The sequence below is a fragment of the Melopsittacus undulatus genome, chromosome Z (genome assembly GCF_012275295.1).
Source record: "Melopsittacus undulatus isolate bMelUnd1 chromosome Z, bMelUnd1.mat.Z, whole genome shotgun sequence".
Classification (NCBI taxonomy): domain Eukaryota; kingdom Metazoa; phylum Chordata; class Aves; order Psittaciformes; family Psittaculidae; genus Melopsittacus; species Melopsittacus undulatus.
This window is the reverse complement of record NC_047557.1, coordinates 92,500,333-92,524,548: the sequence shown is the minus strand read 5'-3', so window position 1 is coordinate 92,524,548 and position 24,216 is coordinate 92,500,333. Positions and strand designations below refer to the sequence as shown.

The window sequence follows — 24,216 nt, the reverse complement described above, 5'->3', positions numbered from 1 at the left end:
TTTAAGAAAATAAGAGTGATTTTATTTTGAACACAGATACATGTATAGTATACCATCAGCATCAGCACTTACATACAAAATCAGTTTAACATAGTTGAATACCAATAATTTTCTCATCGGGCAATTATGATCGAGCAGACAAACACTGATTCACCACTTCCAGTAAGTGAGAGTTCTCCAAAGCAGCTGCTACACGTTCTTTATCGGCAAGCTGTTTATTAACTGTGCAAGGAAAAAAAAACAAACAAAAAAAACCCCAAAAATATATTAACCCAGTCAAAACATTAAAAGCATTTTACATTGAGACACATAATCATACTCCTGCTATAGTAGTCAAGTACACTAGAAACTGCAGATCGTAGTAACACAGAATGGTTTGGGTTGGAAGGGATCTTAAAGCTTCAACGCCCTGCCACAGGCAAGGACACCTTCCACTAGATCAGGTTGCTCCAAGTCCTGTCCAGCCTGGCCCTGCACACTGTCAGGGATGGGGATGCTAAGTGCATTTAACAGGTGCTAACTATGCTCCACAGTTGCAGTCTAAAGTCAAAGTTACCATGTTATCACAAGTTAAACTAGGAAGCTGTTTATGATCCAGCAGCACAGAACTATGTATGTGTAGGTAAAACACAAGAAGAAACCTCCCCCCAGCCTCTCCCCATTTTCCAAGTCCTCCACAACCAAGGCAAATCAATGACAGCTGAGAACACAGGCTGCCTGAGATGTTTAGAATACATAGAAGAGTGTCTGGAAAGCTGCTCAGTGGAAAAGGACCTGGGGGTGCTGACTGACAGGGGCTGAACATGAGCCAGCTTACGCACAGGCAGCCAAGAAGGCCAACAGCATACTGGCCGGTATCAGCTGTAGTGTAGCCAGCAAGGTCAGGGTAGGGATCATCACCCTGTACTGGGCACTGCTGAGGCTTCACCTCAAATCCTGTGTTCAGTTCTGGTTCTGGCCTCTTCACTACAAGCCAGGCATTGAGGTGCTGAAGCAGAGCCAGAGAAGGACAACAAAGCTAGTGAAGGGCCTGGAGCACAGGTATGATGAGGCTTAGATGTGGGGGAGTTTAGTCTGGAGAAGGCTCCAGGGGGGACATTATCACCTGGTGTTACAACTACCTGAAAGGATGCTGTAGTGAGGTGGGGGTTGGTCTCTTCTCCCAGGTAACAAGCAATAGAGCAAGAGATAATGGCCTCAAGCTGTGCCAGGGGGGGTTTAGACTGGATATTAGCAAGAACTTCTTCAGAGAGAGGGTGATCAGGAAGAGGCTTCCCAGGGGAAGTGGTGGAATCACCATCCCTGGAAGTGTTCAAAAATGTGTAGATGAGGTCCTCAGTGGTGGTTTAGTGGAAGTCTTGGCAGTCCTGGGGTAATGGTTGGACTTGATCTTAAAGGTGTTTTCCAACCTAGTTGATTCTGTGATTCTAATATGATACAGAACAAGAAAGACCATAGAACATAGGCCTAAAAACCTTACCTGCATGCTCAGAGACATGTGTTCCTGGTGTAATATGAACATCCAGCTTAAAAAGCATCACAAAAGAAAAAGTCAACAAAATACTGGAAAGTCAAGTTCAAACTGTTTAATAATAAAAATTAGACAGTAAGTAGAAGAAAGGAAAAAAGCATATTCTTGCCAATGTATGCTATCTCTTATATGATATATGCAGAATAAAGTCTCAAATAACAGAATAGTCTACATTCCCACCTGCTTAAGCCTGCTTCAGACAAGGAGCTCTCCTCCTGTGCTGCAGAGCTCTGTGGTACCCTGCATCCTGCTCACCCTTGATCCAACTGCCACACAGCTGTAATTCTGCATCAGTATCTTAGTCCACTGCCCTCTCTGGTTTCTGGCATGTTCCCTCCCCCATAATATTAAAATAGCTCTTGCTATTTTTCACTATAGTTATTTTTTGCCTTTTATTTTTCCTTCTTACACAAAATTCCCCTCTTCTGCTTTTTCAAAGTGATTTGATTACTCACCTTAAATCTCTCAGGCAGAGATCTGATCAATTTTACTTTTATGGAGAGGCCGATTAAGGTGGCCATGCTGCAGTGAGGAATGGTGGGGGTGAACTCCACTGACACCGTGCTTTCAGCGTCGTTCACCTGTTAAAACAAACACCTCCAATGTACAAACCACGACAGTACCGCACTCGCTGCCTTCACCCCGAGTGCCATGCTGTGTTTTACACGCAATGGAGCTAGAAGCCGTGCTTGGTTGCTGATGGGTTTGTTCACTGACAGGATAAGTAAACCTGCACAGATTGCTGCAGCAGGCCTGCGTTCATGTCAATGATGGAGCGGGCCGGCAGAGGCCGCACGGCTTCGCGGCGAGCGGGGATCTCACCTTCACTCGCACTTGCTCGACGACGTTCAGCTCCTCCAGCGTGAGCGGGTGCTCGGGGTCGTTAATGGAGCGAATGAGATGTGTCGGGTTAAGGAAAGTGGAGCGGAGCGGAGCTGCATCGACCTGGCTCCGCAGTCCCGGCCCGCCCGCCCTCTGCCCAGCGCGGCCCGGCTCGGCCATCCCGGCAGGATATCGAAGATCTCGCGGTCGTCAATGATGTCGGGCAGCTCATCGTCCTCCTCCCGCGCCGTCACCGGCCGCTCCCCCGAGCGGCGGTAGATGAGGGGGTTCGCGTTCTGCAGCGGCTGCCCGCCGCCCTGCCCAGGGCCCACCATGGCGCCTCTCACGGCTGCGTGCGCGGCGGAAGGAGCCCGGACGCCGTTCGTCGCCGCACCCGGAGTGGGGCGGGCCCTGGGCCCCGGTTACTCATGGCGGTAGTGCTCCCTGTGGGTGAGCGGTGTAACTGGTCGTGTGTGCGGGAGCTGCCGGGACCGCTCCGGCGAGCGCCGGGGTCGGTTCTAGGGCAGGGAGTCAGCGCTGAGGGAAGGTGTTCGACCGCCCGAGCCTGGCACGGCTTTGACTAACGCCTGAGGGTGAAAACGGAGTGGCTCACCGGAGTCAGCTGCGCTGCGGAATGTGTGAGGGACCTCTGAAGGGAGCTTAGTGCCCGAGAGGGTGTGCTTGGTTAAAATACAGACCTCATGGCAGCCTTCCGGTACCGAAATGAGCATGAAAGAAATCAGAAGAGGGACTTTTTACAAGGGCATGTAGTGACAGGACAAGGGGGAATGGCTTTAAGCTGACAGAGGGCAGATTTACATTAAATATTGGGCAGGAGTTCCCTGTGAGGGTGCTGAGGTGCTGACACAGGTTGCTCATAGAAGCTGTGGCTGCCCCATCCCTGGCAGTGTTCAAGGCCAGGTTGGATGGGGCTTGGAGCAGCCCGGTGTAGTGGAAGGTGTCCCTGCCAATGGCAGGGGGTTGGAACTGGATGAGCTATAAGGTCCCTTCCAATCCAAACTAGTCTGGTATGAGTCTGCTTGCTGCAACAAGTCCTGGTCAGAGGTTTAGTACCAGTTCCCCAGCAGAAAGGCAGCAGTTCCCCGAGTGGCCGACAGAAAAAAAGACTTGAATGTTTCAAAAGGTGTTGCAGGTGGACGAAAATACATTGGGGTTCTGCTGCTCAGCACAGGTAGGGGTGTTATGGTCGTGTGCTTCTGTCTGTTGGGCAGTTGGAGTTGGGCTACATTGTCTCCAGCGGGACCTGTTTACACATCTGCTGATACTTTAATTGTGATTTACAAACTACCACTGAGCAAAGTTTTCATTTATCTCTGCTTTCATCTCTGTTTTATATTATATTCACTTAATACATAGATTACATTGGCATTAAAGTTCACTTCTTAGTCCTTTCTTAAGTCGTTCTTTCAATTTGTGTATGCTGTTTTGGATAATAGATTTTGTTGGTAAGGATAATTTTTCTGGCTGTTTAGGAAGTACAAAGCTGACTGAGCTGACTTATCGTAAATGTTGAAGATATTGGCTGATTTTAAAAGTGGGGGTTTCTGTGGTTTGTTAGTTTTCTTTTTAATTTTACAAAGAGAGTTCAGTTTGGCAACTCAAGAAGTCCATGTTCATTGGATCTCACTAGTGGAAAGTGTTCAACTTAAGTAGCCTCATGGAATCCTACATTTTCCAGCTCCTCTCTCCCTGCCTCGTATATGTATATGTATGTGCCTGTGCCTGGGTGGATGTATACATGCACAGACCGGTGCACAAACCTGTTTCCATATGTTGAAATCTGCCTTCTGGCGTTGATCTGTCTTCCTAGTCCACAAGAAGAATCATCAAAAAAATCCCAGGACTGTTCACATTGGACTGGAACAACAGTAAATGCAACAGGTAGCTACTTCATAGAGAAAGTGAGACCATGGCCCTTTCCCATTTTTCTGAGAGAAGTACTTATCCCATAATGTATTGATAAATAGACCTTGTTTTTTGGCCTCCACAGAGGCTGCTCATGGAGAAGAAGCTATAGTCTGACCCTTAAATTCAATTTCCTCTTTAATTTTGAAAAACATAGGAGGTCTATTTTTATTCAAGAAGGGATAAAGAGCTATTTTGAAATACACAATACAACATTTGGACTAGAGACAGAGAGGCTGCCAGTGACTTTGCCTACCAGAATGAGCACAAGGCTTTGGGGACAAAAGATTTTTGCTTCAGTACTGCCCTAATGGTGTCTAACGAGTTTCATAACAATGTGTTGATTTAAGGATAAACTACTGTGTATGAGAGATTTATGTAGAAACCCAGGAAACCTTTACTGGCATAAATAAAAGCTTTTCAAGACAGCTGTTACATTGTACTGAATTTTTGCATACGATTTAATGCTGCAAAACTAAACACCAGGAGTATGAATAAAGCAGAAGGATTCAGTTCCAATGTTAAAAATATTGGAAAAGTTGAATGGCACTAATAACATTGGATTTCTTATCTGTGCAGGCATCAAAACTAACAGGTTTGAAGGAAATGGGTGAAAAATCATTCACTTCAACTTTAGAGTTCTTACTACCAATGTTGGTAAGTACTGTTGCACTAATAATCTAATTTGAGAAGTGAGATTTCTTCTTAATGCATATAAAAGATTTGTGATGTCTTCTCTAATTTCCTCCTTATTATATGACTATGTCTTAGTCATAGTGTTACTAAAACAGGATTTACACAGAAATAGGATTGAGTCAGGCCTAGGATTTGGGGAAATTCTAGACCTCTGAACCAGCATTTTTATCTTATGTATTTGTATGTAGGCTTACTACAAATAGTGTCCCTAATCTTATGGTATCTGATGGTTAATCTCCTGGTTGATGGATTTCAAGGCAGGGTTTTTCAATATGTTTATATTAAATTAAATGCAACTTTTAAAGTAGGTACTTCACACTCCTAGTTTTGAAATGTATCTTTCAAGCAGCAACTTCTAACACTAAAAGCATAGGCTGTGTTTGAAGAGCCCGTTGGTCTTGGCCTGTAGTCTAATATTGCATAAATCTTTCACAGACTCAGGGAAATTACTTTTTTAGTTCCCATTTCTCTTCTGAAACAGAAGCCAAAGGTAATTAGGAGAAGTTGCTGGATCTTTGTTGATTCCTATAGCATTTCAATCCACATAAATCTGTTGTAAAGTTGACCTTAGGTAGTTTGTTTGGTTTGTTTTTTGGTGGTTTTTATTTTTTGGGTTTCCTCCTTCCCAGAAGGTCTGAACAGATTTTATTTACTATTGTGGTTTCCCATCAACATGGGTGCTACCCTGGAGCCTTGTGCCTTTGCAGAATCTCTAAAGTTTAAAAGATTACATTTTTAGCTGCTAATTCACAGAGTGATAATTTTTGTGTTTGTGTCTTGTTTCCTTTTTGTCTTAGGATGTACCATGAGAGTTTCTGCCTGTGACAGTGGATGAATATCTAGGAAACACAGGTGTTCCTGCTGAACTATGGGACTGATTTCTGGAGTTGGTAGGGGATGCAGAAATTGCTTACCACCCATTAAAGCATCAAATTATCACAGGGGTGAGCTAATGAACACCAGTAGGGTATTCAGACTTCTTACTCCATGCTGGATCAAATGATGCAGCCAAAAATCCAATCATATGTAGGCAGCCGTTCCTGAGATTCCCCTTGGGAACTTGAGGGTGAAGAATGATATAGGTGTGCAGGCTCGTGTGAAGCAAGTGTATGTGCTCCTTTATCTTTATACCAGAGTCTTGCACTTGTCCTTATAGTCACAATATATTGTGAGCAGAGTGTGATAACACAGGTAGATGTTTGCTAAGTGAAGTATACAGGCTTAAAATATAAAACATGCTAAAGCAACCTGGAATTTGTCTTTTAGCCTACTGCTGCTTGGGAAGTCAGCAGCTCTGTATTCTGAAGGCTTTCTGGTATTTAAGTGTAGACAAGCCATGCCAAAATACCCAGAACTGGAAAATAATTCAATGTCAATTTGGTTTATGTAAGTTTTCCTGGGGTGAACTTGGCGTTCTTGATCTCTTTTGCAGGTAGTGTTCCAATTGCATTGAATAAAGCAAGGCTTGCAGCTCTAATATTTAATTTTCTGCATGAGACTTAGTGGTTAGTTTGAAGACTATTTTGTCCCTGACTTAATTAAAATTTAAGCATTTTATGTAAAATGGGTCTGGTCCATTGAGCAAGGATTAAGGGTGTACTCCCAGAATTGCCTTTGCCTTGTCAATTTGGGCATTTTCATAGGATTCTGAAAGTTTTGGTTCCTTCAAGCAGAATACCATCTTGCTACAGTCCTAGTGGATGTGCCAGTCATGGAACAATTACATACAATGTGTCACATCAGGAATACTACAAATCCAGCAATTTGCTTTAATTGCATATGACTAAAATAATAATGCTTGTGATGGAGTATTTTATTTCCTATGAAACAAATTAGGAGCAGTTCTTCTTTTTACAAAGAAACACAGAAATTCTACTTATTTTCAGTGAATTCACCATTTTTTCTGCTTTTTTTTTGTCATTTGCACAGTAGTTCATAGTCTGTTTCAAAGCCTACATAAGTGAAAGTATTTCCTTTCACTCCACTGAACTTTGGACCAATACAATTATGTTGTAAAAGCATTTGTTAATCTGTTACTAGAGCCTTTCCATTTTGCTTATATTTTATATTTACTTTTTACTAATGTTACCCTACACTAGAAAACACTACATAGTTCTTTTTCTATTTGCCTGAATTTACTGAGAGCATTAAAATAGCAAATATTTTTATTGATGTATTGAGATGCATTTATAATTAATAACACTGTGACTAAAATTATTTTCACCTAGCTGATACAGTGGACATATGTGTAACTTTATTTAAATTCATTTTCTTGAAGTGATAAGACATGGAATGACCTTGTCTTCTATCTGAAGAAATCTTTGCCTACTCATGCTCTGAATAATAGGGAGGCTTTCAGGTCCACAACACTATGAAAGTAAACCATGTGGCCCGTTCCTTGAGTAGACCATTCCCATGCCCTTTAATGGGACTCAGGAAGTGTGGGTTCTTTTTTTGGTTCTGCTTCTGGTTTCCTGAACACCTACAGGCAAATCACCTTATTTCCTTGTACCCCAATTCCCCCATTTGTAGAATGAGGATAATTATGCAAATCTCATTCATAAACAGAATTCTGTTGATAATTGCTGGATTACTAACATATTACAAGTACGATGCCTCTGTTGTAATCTTAAATTTTACAACATATTCAAAGAGTTGAATGCTGCTTTTGTAGTAGCAATATTTTGACTTTTGCCACACATAATAATTATTGTGTATTTTGTCTCTCAGGTAAAGTTACAGAGGAAGAAAAGCACCTCACTAGACTCTAAAGAAGTACTGGGTTAACTTGCTTGAAATGGGTAAGAATAATGAGATTCATGACACACATTACTAGTTTGTGCTGACTCTATAGTGAGTTAGCTGTTTTGTTGATTTCAGTCTTAACTTCTGTGAATTCCCCTGTGACTGAAAAGGGCATCACTCTTTCTTGGTGTTTACAGAAATCTTAATGGAGAGGGTTTGATTGATTGGCCATCTTAGAACCTAAATGAAGAATACTTACAGATGAATCTAAACCAAAAGAAAAACAGAAGGTTGAAGGAAAAGCAGGTAGATTTTTTTTTCTGGAGAAAGGTGATGTTTGAAAAGACAAATAACAATAGAATGGAAAGCAAGAAGGTTATTTCAGAGTTATAATTTATAGTCTTAACAAGCATATACTATGCAAATTATGAGGATAGTAAAAGAAATTACTGAAAGTGATTTTGTGGATAAAATTATGTTTCTTTTTACCTTTTCTTGACAGTTGTCATATTTGCAATTGACTGTAATAATTCCAGTTAAGCTATTTTGCCTTTGTGGTCCTTTTTTTCCTGGATTTGTCTACAACAGAAGCCTCACTTATTAAACACAGGTACCAGATCTCCCCACTGCTCAGGTTTTTTATCATTTCCACATGACTGAAGACAGAATGTAACAGCAATATTGTTTTAATGACATGAAATCAGTAAAGACCCAATTTGCAAATAAAACTGTCTTTTGATGTCAAGTGTATCAGAGATGGTACAGAAGTTTTGGTTTGATTTAGATACAGAAATGTCAGCTGTGTGGAGGGAAAAAAATAGAAACTAAAGAATGTTCTGCTTTGTAGGTTGGTTTACAACAGAATTACTGTATTTCTGACTGTTGTGATACACAGTCTGTAACAGTAGTGCTGGAATTAAGACTTCTCTCAAATGTTAGAAAAGTGAGGAACGGTCTCTACTACCCACACTTTTTTTCCTTTTAAATCCAGCAGTAACTCCCCTAAAACTATCAATGTTGGTAACATTAATTATATACTTCCTGTCTTTACCATGGTGCTCTTTATTGTGCTCCAGGCTGTTCTCTGTGCCATCAGTCAGTCCCAGATCTCTGTTTGCACTAGGTCACAGGCTTTCATTACTAGCAGTGGAGAGAGATTAATTTGTACTAGAATTATTGCCGTGTCCTTCCTAGCTCATTGGCACTTGGAGTGTCAAGAGCAAGTCTTAAAACACTGTCTTCATGTCAGCTTCTTTCTCTGCTATGTCGTTTCTTTCTTATATGTGGATCGCAGGACACTCCAGCTATCCCAGATGTATTCCTGACCATACCGTTACATCACAGCAGCATTATGCAGCTTCACAGATCCTACAGGACACTAGGCATCTGTTCACCACTTTTTAAATCTCCCTTCTATGTCTCTGGAATAATTTAAGATTGTACATAGATAATAATGTCTTACAGCAGTTCAGTGGCCATCCTTTTTTTTCAAGTTACTTTATTGGAAGAAATAAGGTGGGATTTCCTGTGTCTTTTTGCCCAAATTCTGTTGCCAGTCAGAACTTGGAAGGTAGGATTAGACTGTAAACACAACTGCTGTTTCAGTAAATGGCAATTTCTGCTCAGCAATTGCCCCTCCTTCTTAGTTTTAGCTAAGCTCTTTTATGAGGGGAATACAATCTCAAAATAGGCTTGATTGATAGATTTTCAATGCACATACAATTGCCCTGAGTACTGTACCACTCCCTTTCAAAGGAGATAAGCAGCATTGTATGTATATGCACAGAATATAAGCTTATCTTGTAAGTGTATGCAGAGAAGTGCAGTGGAGCTGACTTCTTACACAGAGGCAGAGTGCTAAAAATATATCACAGTGGAAAATGTCAAAATATTTTACTCCTGTCTATTTAGAGGGGAGTGCTCTGGTACTCTGTATCATCCTAGAGACATCCCAATGTGAGATTAGCACATGCTAAAGAGACAGGCAGTTAAAGCTGTCCAAACACTAGCTTCATAGACTCTAGCTCTAAGTTTTATACACTGTAGCTTTATTGAATTCTCATCAGGGGCTGAGTAAAAAACCAAACTGACCTGTTTGAAATGCAGAGTTCTAAACATTTCTATCATACATACTTGAGGCAAAATGTAATTGTGAGCTCTTATGCAATTATGAGCCTCTAAATGAGCTATTTGTCTCTATTTTTCAGCTATTGAAATAAAGAAAGGTAGAAGTGCATTTAAATATAGAGGAAAATGTCATCATACAGCAGGAGGTTTTTTATTTATCCCTGATTTATGCATTTTTCACTGAGGGTAAACTGCAAAATATTATCAAAATGTAATGCCAAACAGGATTCAAGAATTCCACTTTTAAGGTATGTAGCACTGTCTCAAGTTTAACCTATGTTAAAGGAGTAAAAGTTTACACATTTGCAGCACATATAGGTCATGCTTGCAGATTCATACAAAGTATCTACAGGTAAGCCTATAGCGTCCTAAAATCCAATTTCTTTATTATCCTTTTGCAAGTAAAATTGGCAGTTTGCAGAAACTGTTTTGCACTCATAATATTTTTAGAATGGCTTCTTCCCTGGGACTGTGGATCAGATATGGGTTAAGACATTTTGTAGAATGAGTACTTGAGAGAGCAGTAGTGAGTAGAATGAAGACTGAAGACTAAGGCTTGGAAATAGCCAGTGAGGGGGGAATATAATGGGAAAGCAGATGAGAAAGGACAGTTCAGTAAAGATCAGGGAGAGAAAGTGAACTGTTTATTGAGATAAAGTCTGCAACACCAAAACGAGAAAGCAGCAAGCAGAGTTCACAGCACTGCTACTTCACAGCATTGCTCTGTAGCAAAGCATAGCATTGGAATTGTTAACAGCGTGGCTGCAGCAGCACAGACATCAGTACAGAAGGCAGGAGTGTCCTGATTAACAAAGTGCTTAAGATACGCAGCATGCACTGAACATGTACATCTATCTGTCAACGTTTTGCTCTCTAAGCAGTCCAGTTTAAAGTTGTCTGAGTTTGCCTATGAGGGCTATAAATCACACCTGTGCACATACACTTAGGAAGATCTGGAGTAAAGTACACAAGAATAGCCATAGTGCACGGGACTACCGGGTGCATAATATAGGTGCTGAACTGCTTTAATGAGCGTGGATCTTTACAGCTCACTTAGCTGAAAACAAATGTGCAAGCAGTAGGTGAATCTATAGAAATACTGTCTCTGGCAACTGCGAATTCTCATGATATAAAATTGCGAAATGGCCTTTCTGGGGCAGGAGTTACTGAGCCTTGCCAGAAAAACAAAAAGGGGAACGGGGCAAAAGCTTACATAAATCTAGCACAATCCCTTAGTTAACATGGGTGGATAATCTCTTTCATTTCTATTCAGCTTCCCTCCTTTTTGTATTGCACTCCAATGACAGATGTGAGTTCACACAGAAGCCCATACATGCTTCGGATTTTTCGGAGGTATTAAATGTATAGTTCCACCCAAATCCTTCAATATTGTTCCCACACTACAAAAACTGAAAAAACTCACCAGTTCAGTGTTGCAAAACTCATGTTAGATACCAGATGACCATCCCTGAACACACAGGACTGAGTGACGGAGTATCCAGCCTGCAGGGAAAGCTAAGATTCTCCTAGTATTGTTTTTGTCAAACAATATCCTCCTGTGAATTCTCAGGAGGATTTTATTCAAAAATCCCTCGACTTTTACTTCAGGAAAAGCACATTTTTCAGGAGTATTGATTTGGGTTTTGTTCTTTGTGGCTATATTTTGTGTTCCTTACACTGACATACTGATGCCAAAATGAAGTAAACAGATGTAGTGAAAGTACAGTTCTCTTCCTGATGTCTTCACTGTGTGGTATGAGGAAATCCCAGCTTTATTGTGAAAAATTGCAGTGCTACAGCAGCAGGACAAGTCTCCTGGTGTAGTAGAAGTCTGTTTTCAAAGCATTTTAAGGCACATAGTTGATGCCTGAGGTTTTGTGAGTAAGAGAATGAGCAATAAGAGAGCTAGTATGAAACCTGTGGGGCCACTCTGGGAGCCAGGAAGTTTCCCTGTTGCCACATGCAGCAGGGTCTTGGTGCATTTTCCCTGGAGGAGTGCCTTACGAGCAGGGCAGTTGCTTTGGCTGCCTGCAGCTAGGTTGGCTCACAGCTTGGGTATTGCTTTTCCTAATCAGTGTTTGCCTTGCGTAATAGTTACACTTACTAGAATATATAAGGCAATGCACTGAGGAGACAAACACGACTAGCTTGCAAGATGGCAGCTGGAAAGAGCATGTTGCTGCTGTGCTTGCTTCTCACCATCCAGGTCACAGCGCTTGTAGCTACTGGTAAGTTGCAGAAGGGTTTTTCCCCATTGCCTTCTGTAAGGAAATAGAGCAGAGGTGCAGCTTGCTCCCCTAAGGGAACCCCACCTTTAAGCTTGCTCGCCTAGGGGAACCCCAGCTTTATCAGAGGAGCTGGGCACTCAACCTCACTGCAGTGAAATTAAGCCTGAATAGCAAGAGTTTAAATAATTTATCTGATCTGTTTTCAGTCATTTGTCTTATTTGCCTTTTTTTTGCAAATAGCAAAATCAAATTCTTGTTCCAAAATCTTGGCTGATGAGACACAGCAGATGACTGATCCAGATTTGTAATTTGGTATTGAGAACTTCCATCTTAAAATGAATCTTAAATCTTAACAGTATTTGTATATGCCAGATTATTTTCAGTATGTTAGAAGCTTTTTTATTTAGCTGTGTACCCTATATCAAGCATCTGGAATGTATTTCGTGTGCTCACAGATCTTTTCTTAAAAAGGAAATGCCTTTTCTTAATGACAACAACCTCTTGGACTTTTAACTAACAACTTGGATCAAAAAGAATTAAGATCTATATGCAATTATTAATGTGTGTATGTAGTAAGACAATACATATACCCAAGATAGATCATACATACAAACCAATCAAAATGAAGGCTGAAATAATATCAGTTATATTGACTAGAGTTTGTTGAAGCCTTATGCTTGGAAATTAATTGTTAGAGCAAACATAAGGTGTGTATTTATGTAGCTAAAACACTTAGAAATCTGGCAGTTACTCATGAATGGACTGATTATGTGATTTTGTATTCATATTCTCCAGAGCAGAAAACAGAGCAACCAGAAGTGGTGACCAAGTACGGGACAGTCCGAGGGTACCAATTCAAAGTAGATGCAGCTGGGAAGAGTGTGAATGTTTTTTTGGGAGTTCCTTTTGCTAAGCCCCCTGTTGGACTACTGAGATTTTCTGAACCCCAGCCACCTGAGCCATGGAAGGGTGTCAGAGATGCCACTTCCTACCCACCAATGTAAGACAGTGACAAAAACATTGATCTTTATTAATATGGAATTCCAGGACACTAATGTACAGGACAGCGAAAATCCACAAAGATTAATTCCTTGGTGCCACCTGCAACTGTTACAATGAATGAATTTCTAAAGGCATCTTTATAACCTTCTGATTTTATTAAAAAATGCTATCTAATGGACATCAATTATGAACTAATACGGACCAGTACTTTGCCAATAATGTTCTGGTTTGGGAGCATTTGGCCATAACTTACCAATGTTTATAAACTGTGTAGCTTTGGAGCAGAAACAGGAAGAAACTGAGGAAATGTTGGAATGCAATATAAGAATTAAAAAAATGCTGAGTCACATGCTTAACAGGACACACAAGAAAGGCTGACCAGTTCTAGTCTATACTGTAAATGTCTTATACTGTAAATGTCTTACTCCATTTCTACTACTGCTCTTGTTTAATGCCTCAAGTATAATACCTACAATTATTATAGAAAGCTATTGAAGATGTAAAATAATTAATTTACATTTCCATTGAAGTGATTTAAGGCCATGTGTATTTGCAGGTATATTTCTGTGATATTTTGAAACATGCAAACTTATATCTGCATGTCACTGTGTACTGCTGTAGACTGTATCTCTGTTCTGGCTCTCTTTAATGCCAGGTCAAAGGAAGAAAACACATTTAAAGTGGAAAAAAAACCAAATAATTATATTTTCTGTTGTCAACAGTCTAGAAATGTACCAGAGACTGGCTTCTTGTTTGCATTTTGTTGTAAAAGAACAGAAAAGCTACACTTTATAGCTTTGAGGTTTTCATTAGCTCTGTTTCTTGTTTTTTCTTTTATTCAGGTGTCTACAAAATAAAGAAGGACAGGTTCTTTCGAATTATATTACTAATAGAAAAGAAAAAGTTATTCTGCAAGTGTCTGAAGATTGCTTATACCTAAATGTGTATACACCCGTTTCTACAGGAAAACAGGAAAAACTGCCTGTAAGCAAAATCATTATAAGATCTCTAGCAAAATTATCTTACAGCAAACCTACAGCCTGTGTTGTATGCAGACTTAAATGTGCAGTGTTGTAATGGTGATTAACTTACATGCTTTGCCTCAGTAGGTATTTGCTGAGATTTAAGAGACACAAAATCCTATTTTGTAAATAAAATGTTATTGATGTTTTATTTAGGTAATGATTGATTTCTTCTGAATAATCTGTGAAATGTAATGGGGCACTGATATAGTGTAAGTATTTAATAAAATCAGTGCCATTTTGTAAGATTGCAGGCCTCATATTGAAAGACTTCTGCCATTTGTGAAATGAAATCTGAAAGATTCAGGAGTGAAATAGCACAAAATACTATATATTGGCTTATGTTTAGTTTTTATCACTGAGAGCTCTTATCTGTGCTGGGTTGTTTCTGGTTTTGTCTTTCCAGGTCTTTGTATGGATCCATGGAGGTGGATTAGCTCTTGGAGCAGCCTCATCATATGATGGTTCAGCATTAGCGGCATTTGACAATGTGATAGTTGTAACAATTCAGTACAGATTAAGTATTCTTGGATATTTTAGGTAAGATATTTTATGTTGTTTTTTGCTAAGTGATTTCCAAAATTATGTATGCAGAGCCTCTGTGTAGAGACATACAGAATACTTGCTTATACAAAGAAACTATACATTTCTTAATTACATAAGCAACAGTTGGGAATAATATACAAGTCCAAAATCAGCTTCCAGGTCTGTTCTTGTTTGACTGTTACTCTGATCTCAATGCTTTGTGGGCATTTATTTTTCAGTTGTGTAGAAAAACTGTGCAGAGAATGGCAGCTGATTTCTTATACCACAGATTGCAATTTTTCTGCCTTTTTTCTTGCATTGAGCATTTAAAACAAATCTGTTCTTCCTCTGCAGCACTGGTGATAAGCATGCCCGAGGTAACTGGGGGTATTTAGATCAAGTAGCAGCTCTTCAGTGGATTCAGGAAAATATCATGCATTTTGGAGGAGATCCAGGATCTGTCACTATCGCTGGAGAATCTGCAGGAGGAATCAGTGTTTCTGCTCTTGTAAGTTAGTAGTAATACTGAATTTTAATTACTTGGGGGGTAAAAACACCATCCACTTTCATTTGTAGTACCTGCATGTAAAGTCAGTGAGAGAAAATGAATGGTTTTACAGGAAATGGCACATCACCTTGTTCTGTAATACAACAATATAATACAGCTTCTGATTGATGAAAGTGGTATTTTCATACCCAAATCTTGTAGTTCAGACCCAAAATTTGACTTCTCATCTACTAAATAAAATTCAGGGGTGGAGGGGGAAGGATTTCATTGCCAAAACCCAAAAAATTTATCCTGAGAAGTTCTTTAAGGGGATGTATTGCCAATTTCCTGGTTGCTTTGAGAGCCACTTGTGCAAATAAGTTAATAGTCATGGTAGCTGAATCAGATATGCACTCTGTGACCCAGTGATAATGTAAAATTTTTATATCAACACTGAGCACATTGGCCAAGAATTTCTTCTTATCCAGTCTTTCACAGTTTGGTACAGACCACATAGTGAAACCAGGGTTCAGAGATATATGTAATAAAAATCTCTGCTGTTAAGCTCCTGACCTCTGGCCTAGCTCTTTATTCCTTTTCTGCAGCACAACAAGACCATCTTGGACACGGTTCTATTTGATCTATATCTGGCTTGCAGAGTAGTTCCATGAAGTCTTGGAAGCAAGTTGCTAGGGGAGAGCAAAAGGCAGGCACGAACTTCTTATCCTTGACAGTGCTGCCAAAGCCCTTTTCATAGCTGAATTATGATCAGAGCCTACAGAGTAAGAGTCTTACAACATTTGTTTTCAAAATATTTTAAAGGGCAGTTCCTGATACTGAAATTTTAAGTCAGTGGTCAGAACACAATGCTTGTCATGTTTGAAATGCTTGTTCTTGTTTTCCACAGATCTTATCTCCCCTAGCAAAGGGCTTGTTCCATAAGGCCATTTCAGAGAGTGGTAATGCAATCATGTCTTTGTTCACTGACCATCCTGAGGAGGAAGCACAAGTGAGTATTTTGTGATAATTTTAATTATTTTCCCAGATAGTTTTGCATACCTTAAACAGTGTATTCCAAAATGTAGAAACAGATTTTTGTCTTGTGAAACTACAACCAGTCATTAAAGACAGTATTTCTGTGCAAATAATTTGTGTTTAATTATGCCTTGCTTGTCAAATACTCAAATATCCATTCATGTCTGAGTGAAAGCGAAAGACTAATGAAGCGAAGAGCGAAGGCAGGGAAGAAGTGTGACATTTAAAGTAATACTATAACATATACTGACTTCAAGAAAAGTTGAGATATAATTTTTGACTGGAAAACAGCACCAAATTCCAAGTATTCTTCTTTTTCCCTGCTGTTTGGTGCCTGTTGTGTGCAAATAAACAAGACTTTATTCTATTTGTTTATATTTGAAAAGAAAAGCTGGCTTCAACCTTTTTTTTTCTTTCTTCCTTTTCTTTTTTTTAATAATTATTTAACTACCAAAAAAAAATTATTCCCAGGAACCAAGATTTTATAATCTGGGATATAAAGAAGCAACATTATAAAGAGTTCTGTTTCTCTAACGATGACTGTTATTCCACCAAAAGACATCATCAATAATTGCTTGGCAGGGGGGTTGGAACTAGATGATCTTAAGGTCCTTTCCAACCCTAACTATTCTATGATTCTATGATTGTATAATGTGCTCTTTGTTACCATCTATCGGTTGTATTCCGACTATGCATCACTCTAACTCCTTTATGTCATCCTGCCTTCTTAGACCGTGTTATTTACCAGAATGACTTTCTCGGTCTATTCCTCTATCAAAACATTCTGGGGGCACGTTTTGTCCTTCTGCTCAGCCCACAGTGTGAAGGGTTATGAGGGCTTCCTGTTCGGGGGGCATGTGTGGCCTCAATGGTCCTTATGCACAAGCTTAGACTTCCCCCTGTTGGACTCTCAGCCGCAGTTTCTTGTAGAGTCCCCGTGGGAAGTATCTGAAAAAGTGTTTATTTTTATGGATTGCAGAGTATTGCTGCTGCTTCTGGCTGTGAAAAAACGAGTTCAGCTGCCATAGTTGAATGCTTAAGAGGAAAAACAGAAGAAGAGATAGTACAGGCAATGCTAAAACTGGTATGTGAAATTACACTTTTTGGTTTCAAATGGCATTTCAAATTTTATTGTAACAAGAGTATGCTGTTTGGCTGTTGTAATATTAGAATGTGAAGTGACTGTAATATCTGATCTGCTTGATCCTCTTAGGATTTGACAGCAATGCTATGCTGTATCTCACCTGAAAAATGTGAACAGGTTACTTCCCTTTCTTTCTGCATGTACTTTAACCTGTATTTTGCTGTCATGCTGTACCAGGGGAAGGAAAAGAGTGTAGAAAATATCACGGTTTCATCTGGAGAACGTAAAAATTAATTACTGTATTATGGCATACTTAAATTTTCTTATCACAGTGCTGGAGTTCATGTTCCTTTGCAGTTTCAACATAAAAGTTGTTTTTTTCCCCTGACTGTTCCACACATGGAACTAAATAAGAAGAGTTGTGAACTGGACATCATCTATGTTTTGCAAACATTAAAAGTATGATGCTAATCTTCACTGAATCTTCTGCAGAAAATCTGTCACAGAAAATTTAGAGGTAGTTTAAATACTATTAATTATTAGATTTTCAGTTGGCATTTAATTTGTTTTTCTTTGGAACTACAGTAAAAAAATTGTTTTTTCCCTAAAAGCATAATTGATTTATTAATGAAGCTTTTGTGGTTTTTCCCTTTTTTTTTTTCTTTTCTTTTTTTGTCCAGCCTTCCCTGTTGGTCAATGCATCTATAGATGGGGTGTTTTTTCCAAAGAGTCCCGAGCAATTACTATCTGAAAATGCAATCAATGCAGTCCCATATATAATAGGAGTAAATAATTGTGAATTTGGATATGTAGTTCCTATGGTAAGAGACTGATCATATTGTTATTTATGTATTGTTTTGTTAATACAGGATTATTTTATTAATATAAGATTTTCTAATAAATACTATACTGTATCATGCAGTTGATGAAATTTCCTGCTTACACAGATGGTCTGGATGAAAATGTTGCACGTCAAGTTTTACAGACCTCCTTAGGATTATCATTTAAGGTAAGAGGCCATTTTCAGAATAGCCCAGTGCTGCTTCTTCACTGACCTGGTTTTGTGTTTGTACTCCTAGAGGAGTACATTTTAGAGACAAACTTCTCGCAGATAAAGCTATTTGACAGCTTCCTACCCTGGGGCAGTACTAGGCAGCATTTGCAGTGTATTCCTGTCATTCCTGCCATTGGTGATTGAAAACACATTCTAAATTTCTATCCTAAGTACCTCTCCTTTTAAAAGAGTTCAGTGGAAATCCAGAAGTGATTCAGGTACCTAAACATAGGCCTCTTGTGACATTTTAGATACCTCAGGTTATCCAAAACATGCCTATGACACAAGATCTATAGAACACACCCTTCTGAAGCAGTAGCTGGAGACCAGAAAGGACAACCTGAGATGTTTAAAATGGCTCTGAGAGACCTATGCTCAGGTTTCTTGCAGTTTTGCTTTCCTGGAATGTACATACCTCTCAGCTTTAAGGTTCCTTTGTGCTCTCCTGAAATACTAAGTACAGAAAAACACATATTAATAGGTAAGAAGGATTTTATAAATGTGGCCAGGATTTGGACTGGATCATTCAGTGTCACAGACAACCATCGTGAACTTGGAAGGGCTTGTTTTTTAGAACAAATTATGTCAATCTACAGCAATAAATTAATTTTATGGAAGCCAACAGAATTTCTTATGAGTTACTTCCACAGAAGGCAGAACAGGCTACTGTATCTATTTATCAGCATCACTGACTGATGTTTATCTAAAGATGTTTGAGCTTTAGATCTTGCAAACCTCTTTTCCCTGAGAACGTCTGTAGCTGGTAGCTGTGTAACTCCTGGTTCTGAGCTTTGAGCCACACTCTGACAAAGTTGAGGATTTTCTCTGAAAGTAGTAATGTTTGGGGTTTAGCTGGGGATGTGCAGATGGCACCAATTAGTGCTGTTAATCTTTATTGTATTTGTCATTATTATAAGAAGTATTTTTTTGCTCTCTTCAGGGTGTTGCTTCTGAAGTTGTTGATCGAATATACAATGAATACGTAGGGAATGCAAAAAACCGTGCTGAAGTACGAGATGGCATTCTTGATGCATTAGGAGATTCTGTTTTTGTTCTGTCATCCATCGAAGTGGCTAGATACCATAGAGGTATGTCTCTGATTCAGCATCTGTTAAAAGAAATGTGTAATTCCAGGGGTGTGTTCTGGACAGTATAAATCACACTTCATTATCCAAAAAAATGATAGTGTTTTCATTTTACTAAAGCTGCTTGTAATGGTAATTTATTATCTTTCATGATAGGTATTTTCAACTCTTCCACTAATGCTCTTCTGTATCTTTTCTACTAGATGCTGGCAACCCAGTCTACTTTTATGAATTTCAACATCGACCAAGCTCAGGGGAAGGTGTTATACCAGAGTTTGTAAAAGCAGATCATACAGATGAGATTGCCTTTGTCTTTGGAAAGCCATTCTTGGCTGGTGATGTATCCATTCTTCTAACGTATTCCTTTTAAAACAGCATTATTACTCATTTTACTTACTGGGAGGCTTTAGAACAGAAATGTTTCTTTTAGAAATGCTGGACTCAACATAAACATTATCTGTCTTTAATAGTACCTACTTTTCATGAAATCATTCATCTGCTGTCCTCTTCTAGAGCGCTGCTCAGGTAGAACTATAGCTCAGAGTAATTAGTAGAACTGATTACAGTCTATTAGAATTTATATAACTGCTACTCTTTTGATTATTCAGGTTTTAATATTGCTATTTTGTCTCTCACTTTGCAGGGCATGCTACAGAAGAAGAAGAAAAACTTAGCAGAACTGTTATGAAATACTGGACTAACTTTGCTAGAAATGGGTGAGAACTATAATGCTAATTACAGCTCAAGTTTTGTCTGTGCTGCCTGAAATATATGCCTGAAGGAATACTCACATGGTGGTTCCTACAACTGTGACAAGATTTAAGATAAATACTGATGTAAATTATTTCTATATATACTGATTTTGAGAAAATCTTCTAAACCAACCTGCAGACCAAAGGAATAAAAAAACCAAAAACCAAAACTGAAAACAAACCTCTGTTGCTTCACCTGCAGTGGAGTTTTATATCCAAAAGTAATGGCAATTATTAAACTTTTATTATCCCATTAATGAGCATTTTGATAAAAAACATCCATCTATTAGGTACTAGAATCACATAATCTGAGCTTGTGTTAGTTTTCTGAAATACTCGCAACCTGACAAGACAGAGCACAACTGACAGGCAAATGAAAAGCTAACTTTTCTTTATGTTATTTCCAGAAATCCCAATGGAGAAGGCTTGGTCCATTGGCCTCAGTATGATCTGGATGAAGAATACTTGGAAATAGACCTAATGCAAAAGGCAGCAAAGAAATTGAAAGAACACAGAGTGGATTTTTTTATACAGCTCATAAAAGAAATGAGGAATGAAAAGAGAAAACACATGGATTTATAAAAGTTGTAGAGAGTAGAGATTGTTTTCAAAACCTGAAATAAAATCAAACAAACTTATTTTTTCAGCATGCAGAATGTAATAATCACGTTCTAACTCACTAGTATGTAATCTGTTGTCAAGATCACTGGAAAAGGAGGGAATTGAGGGAAATGTGGAATGTTTGTGAGACTAAAAATCGCTATTTAATGAAGCAAGCAGAAAAAAACCACGATCATTCAGGCTCAAAAAGACCTTGGTATCTATTTGGCAGATATCAAAACTGAATAATGCTCATGTGAGAAGGGGAAATGAGGGGAAAATTGGCAGACATTCAATTCTGTAAGAAATGATCTAAAAATAATATATCATTAAGTGTCAGACATATGATATATGCTTATTCCCATCTTCTTCCAGACTAGAATGGTCAGATATCATTCTTACAGCCTCTTTCCACTTTCTGTAATTCAAAATAGCTTGTAGGGAGCACAGCATCCATCAAAAAAACATCAATCAGATGGGCTTGACATCTCACAAATGAGGATAGAAGATCTCTACTTGTTTTCTTGTTTTGTAAGGTGTTATAAATTAATGTTGCTTTTGATTTTTTTGAGCTTCCTTTTCTTTCACTTAACTGATACCGGCTAATTCTGAGAGGTTAAATCACACCCAGGAAGCCAGAAATGTGTCCAGTTTCTTTGTTCAACCTGAAGGGTTTCAGATAGGAAACTTCCAGCTTTTTTTTTTTTTTTTGCACAACCTGAGTATGGAGGCTCTAGGGTTTTTACAGAGTATTCTGTAGTGTGATTATCTGTTCTTCAGCCCTTCCTGGCAAAGAATTCACAAGTCGTTGGCTGAAGGCAGGAGGTATTGCTGGCAGGAAAGACACCCACTGAGACAGAGGGGAGAGCAAGTATGATGTTGATCACTGCGTGTTGTTAGCTCAGTATTGTTCATGGGCTCACAAAGGGAAGACCTGCTGCTCTGCAAAGTATGCACACCCAGTCCTCCTGACTCCGGCCTTCAGGTGCTGTTCACTGTGGCTTAGTTGCTGAAGAAAGTACTGTTCATGGAGGAGTAAAGCACAGTTAATAAAAGAAAATTGTCAGTCTTCTGTTACACTGATTGCAGATAATTCCATCTACACTATTGTGAAAAACCTGATTCAGCTGCAGTGATTCACTGCTTAAAAGGAAAAAAAACCAGCAAACGAGATGGTAGTCATAACTCTATTAATGGTTGCTAGTGCTGTACTTATAAGACAGAATAAATCCTTCTTTAAGATGACAATAACTTGAAGCAAATCAATTGTATCACACTTGCTTGGCTATTGCAACTCTTCACAAGAGTGGATTGGAACAGTAATAATGCACCTGAAGAATGTGAGCAGGTACATTCCCTACCTTGCATGTCAGGGTAGAACTGCATTCATCACAGGAATGTAAACAATTAAGCTTATTTTACCCTGGGAATGGTCATGAACCAGGCAGGATCATGAATACCAACTAGTTAAAATTGCAAAGATGAAACTGACAGCTTTGCACAGCTGTTGTGTCACCTTTGTCATCAGCAAGGAACTTCCCAGCAGCTGGCTGATTTTCAACACAGTGTACAAGAATGAAGGACTTGCATATTGGAGGAAGTAATACAGGATTTCTCAACCCTTTCTAGGAAGTGCAGCTATGAAGAAAGCTCTCCTTGTTGCAAATGTCACCTTTTGCTAATAGCTATTTTATCTGTTGCCATAACCAGTTTTTCCCATATCACTCTGCTGGCTTGTCAGTTCTTTTGCAATCTTACCATGTAATCTGATTTTGACACTGTTACTCATGCAACTCTAAGGCGTTAGAAACTTATAAGTTACTCTCTGTCTTGATGTCCTGGTTTGAGTGCTAGTAAATTCTTAAAACTGGTACTAAAATTGCATAAGAGAAATTCAGAACAATGCCTGAAAATTAATTACTTTTGGCATTATATATTATAGCTAAAAATAGGTCACTTGAGTGATTTTTTTAGGTAAATACTAAGAAAGCTGAATTATCTTTTCAAGCAAAACTGACAGATGAGTAACGAAGAGATATTTTTCTCGCCAGCATCCTCTTCCTATATATGCAGTTGTGAACAGCGTATTTCTCCCTGCTATTCTCTCTCTGCTACTGCTAGCTGAAAAAATAATCAATGCAGCCTGTAATTAGATATAACAGGACTAACGAACCACACATTTGGATTTATGCTTCCAACTGTAAGATACATACAATGCCTTTTATTTATATGTTTTATTGACTATTCAAAATCATGGAAGCTAACAGAAAACATTCTTTCACCCTGCAGGTGCTGAAATAGAGCACAGAGTCTTTCACAGTGAGAGGCAACTTCAGTGTGCTGATTGTTATTTAGTGAGGGTAGGTACTTCAGGCCTCCACTAGTCCCTGTTCCCTCTACCTCCTCCTCCCTCCCCGTTTCATTTTTTTGGATACAGACACTGTGGCAGAATTCCCCCATGTACTGCAATGTCTTTGAACTAAGTGCCAAGTGTAGAGAAACATTAGGGTTGTCATTCAGGTTCTACACAGGGTCCGTCATTTTGGGATCCTGGAGGCTGGTTCCCAAAGCTCCAGGAGACTCTTCCCCTTCAAGCTCCTGCAAGCCTCTTGCTTCCAAGCGAAGCTGTAACACGTAACACTGAATCACCAGCAATGACTTTCAGTTACTTCTTTCACTTGGCTATTAGTGTAGTATACTTTCAGGATTTCAGCATCAACCAAGTGTCTTAGGTTAAGCAGTAGCAGTCATTTTTTCTCCTCCTTAGTAGCTGGTGCAGTGCTGTGGTTTTGACTTTCAGCTTGGGAACAACGCTGATAACACCGATGTTTTTAGTTGCTGCTTAGTCATGTTTACTCCGACCAAGGACTTTCTGAGTCTCATGCTCTGCCAGGAAGGAGGGGCACAGGAAGCTGGGAGGAAGCAGAGACAGGAGACCTGACCCAAACTAACTAAAGAGGTATTGCATACCACAGCACATCATACCCAGTATATAAACTGGGAGCAGTTACCTGAAAGGGCTAGATCACTGCTCTGGTCAGGATGGGTATTGGTCTGTGGGTGGTGAGCAGTTGTGTTCTCTTCCCTTGTTATTTCCCATGGCATTATTATTATTGGTGGTAGCAGCAGTGGTTTGTGTTATACCTTAGTTACTGGATTCCTCTTATCTCAACCCATGGGAGTCACATTCTTTTGATTCTCCTCCCCATCGCTCTGAGAGCAGAGAGGAGGAAAGGGGGGAGTGAGCAAGCAGTTGGGTTAGGGTTAGGGTTAGTTACTGGTGAGTTACTGGCTGGGCTTAAACCATGAAACCAAGTTCAACTTAATGTTCAAACCCCAATTCTGTAAATGCAGATCATGCAGGTGACACTGGCTTTGTGCTTGGGAAGTCCTTCTTGACAGGTATCTTAGCAGGTATCTTAGCACGTATCTGTGATTTGCTAAATCATAGAACCATCACAGAATCCTAGAATGGTTCGGGTTGGAAGGGACCCT

The 24,216-nt window shown here is 39.4% G+C and overlaps 2 protein-coding genes across 4 annotated transcripts; one reads left to right on the top strand and one right to left on the bottom strand.

Annotated features, from left to right (window-relative positions):
- Window positions 1-2,743, bottom strand: CIAO2B (cytosolic iron-sulfur assembly component 2B). The gene is made up of 5 exons (XM_005152175.3): window positions 2,547-2,743; window positions 2,354-2,433; window positions 1,987-2,112; window positions 1,481-1,526; window positions 1-222 (listed from the first exon to the last, which is right to left on the bottom strand). The coding sequence occupies exons 1-5, from the start codon at window positions 2,686-2,688 to the stop codon at window positions 125-127; spliced, it is 492 nt and encodes a 163-aa protein (XP_005152232.1). The 5' UTR covers window positions 2,689-2,743; the 3' UTR covers window positions 1-124.
- Window positions 2,744-3,341: 598 nt separating this feature from the next.
- On the top strand, window positions 3,342-21,934 carry LOC101873593 (fatty acyl-CoA hydrolase precursor, medium chain-like). Of its 3 annotated transcripts, none has more exons than XM_031051928.2 (16): window positions 3,342-3,545; window positions 4,859-4,936; window positions 5,773-5,865; window positions 7,706-7,776; window positions 12,871-13,075; window positions 13,920-14,061; window positions 14,506-14,639; window positions 14,979-15,132; window positions 16,019-16,120; window positions 17,126-17,230; window positions 17,911-18,051; window positions 18,153-18,239; window positions 19,225-19,372; window positions 19,573-19,704; window positions 20,013-20,085; window positions 20,529-21,934. In XM_031051928.2, exons 4-16 carry the CDS (start codon window positions 7,773-7,775, stop codon window positions 20,701-20,703), a joined length of 1,602 nt encoding a protein of 533 aa, XP_030907788.1. In that variant the 5' UTR covers window positions 3,342-3,545; window positions 4,859-4,936; window positions 5,773-5,865; window positions 7,706-7,772; the 3' UTR covers window positions 20,704-21,934. The 3 variants fall into 3 exon arrangements, with proteins under 3 accessions (XP_030907788.1, XP_030907787.1, XP_005152233.1); XM_031051927.2 differs by having other exon boundaries at window positions 5,773-5,919; XM_005152176.3 differs by lacking the exons at window positions 3,342-3,545; window positions 4,859-4,936; window positions 5,773-5,865; window positions 7,706-7,776 and adding an exon at window positions 11,863-12,075.
- Window positions 21,935-24,216: the final 2,282 nt, after the last annotated feature.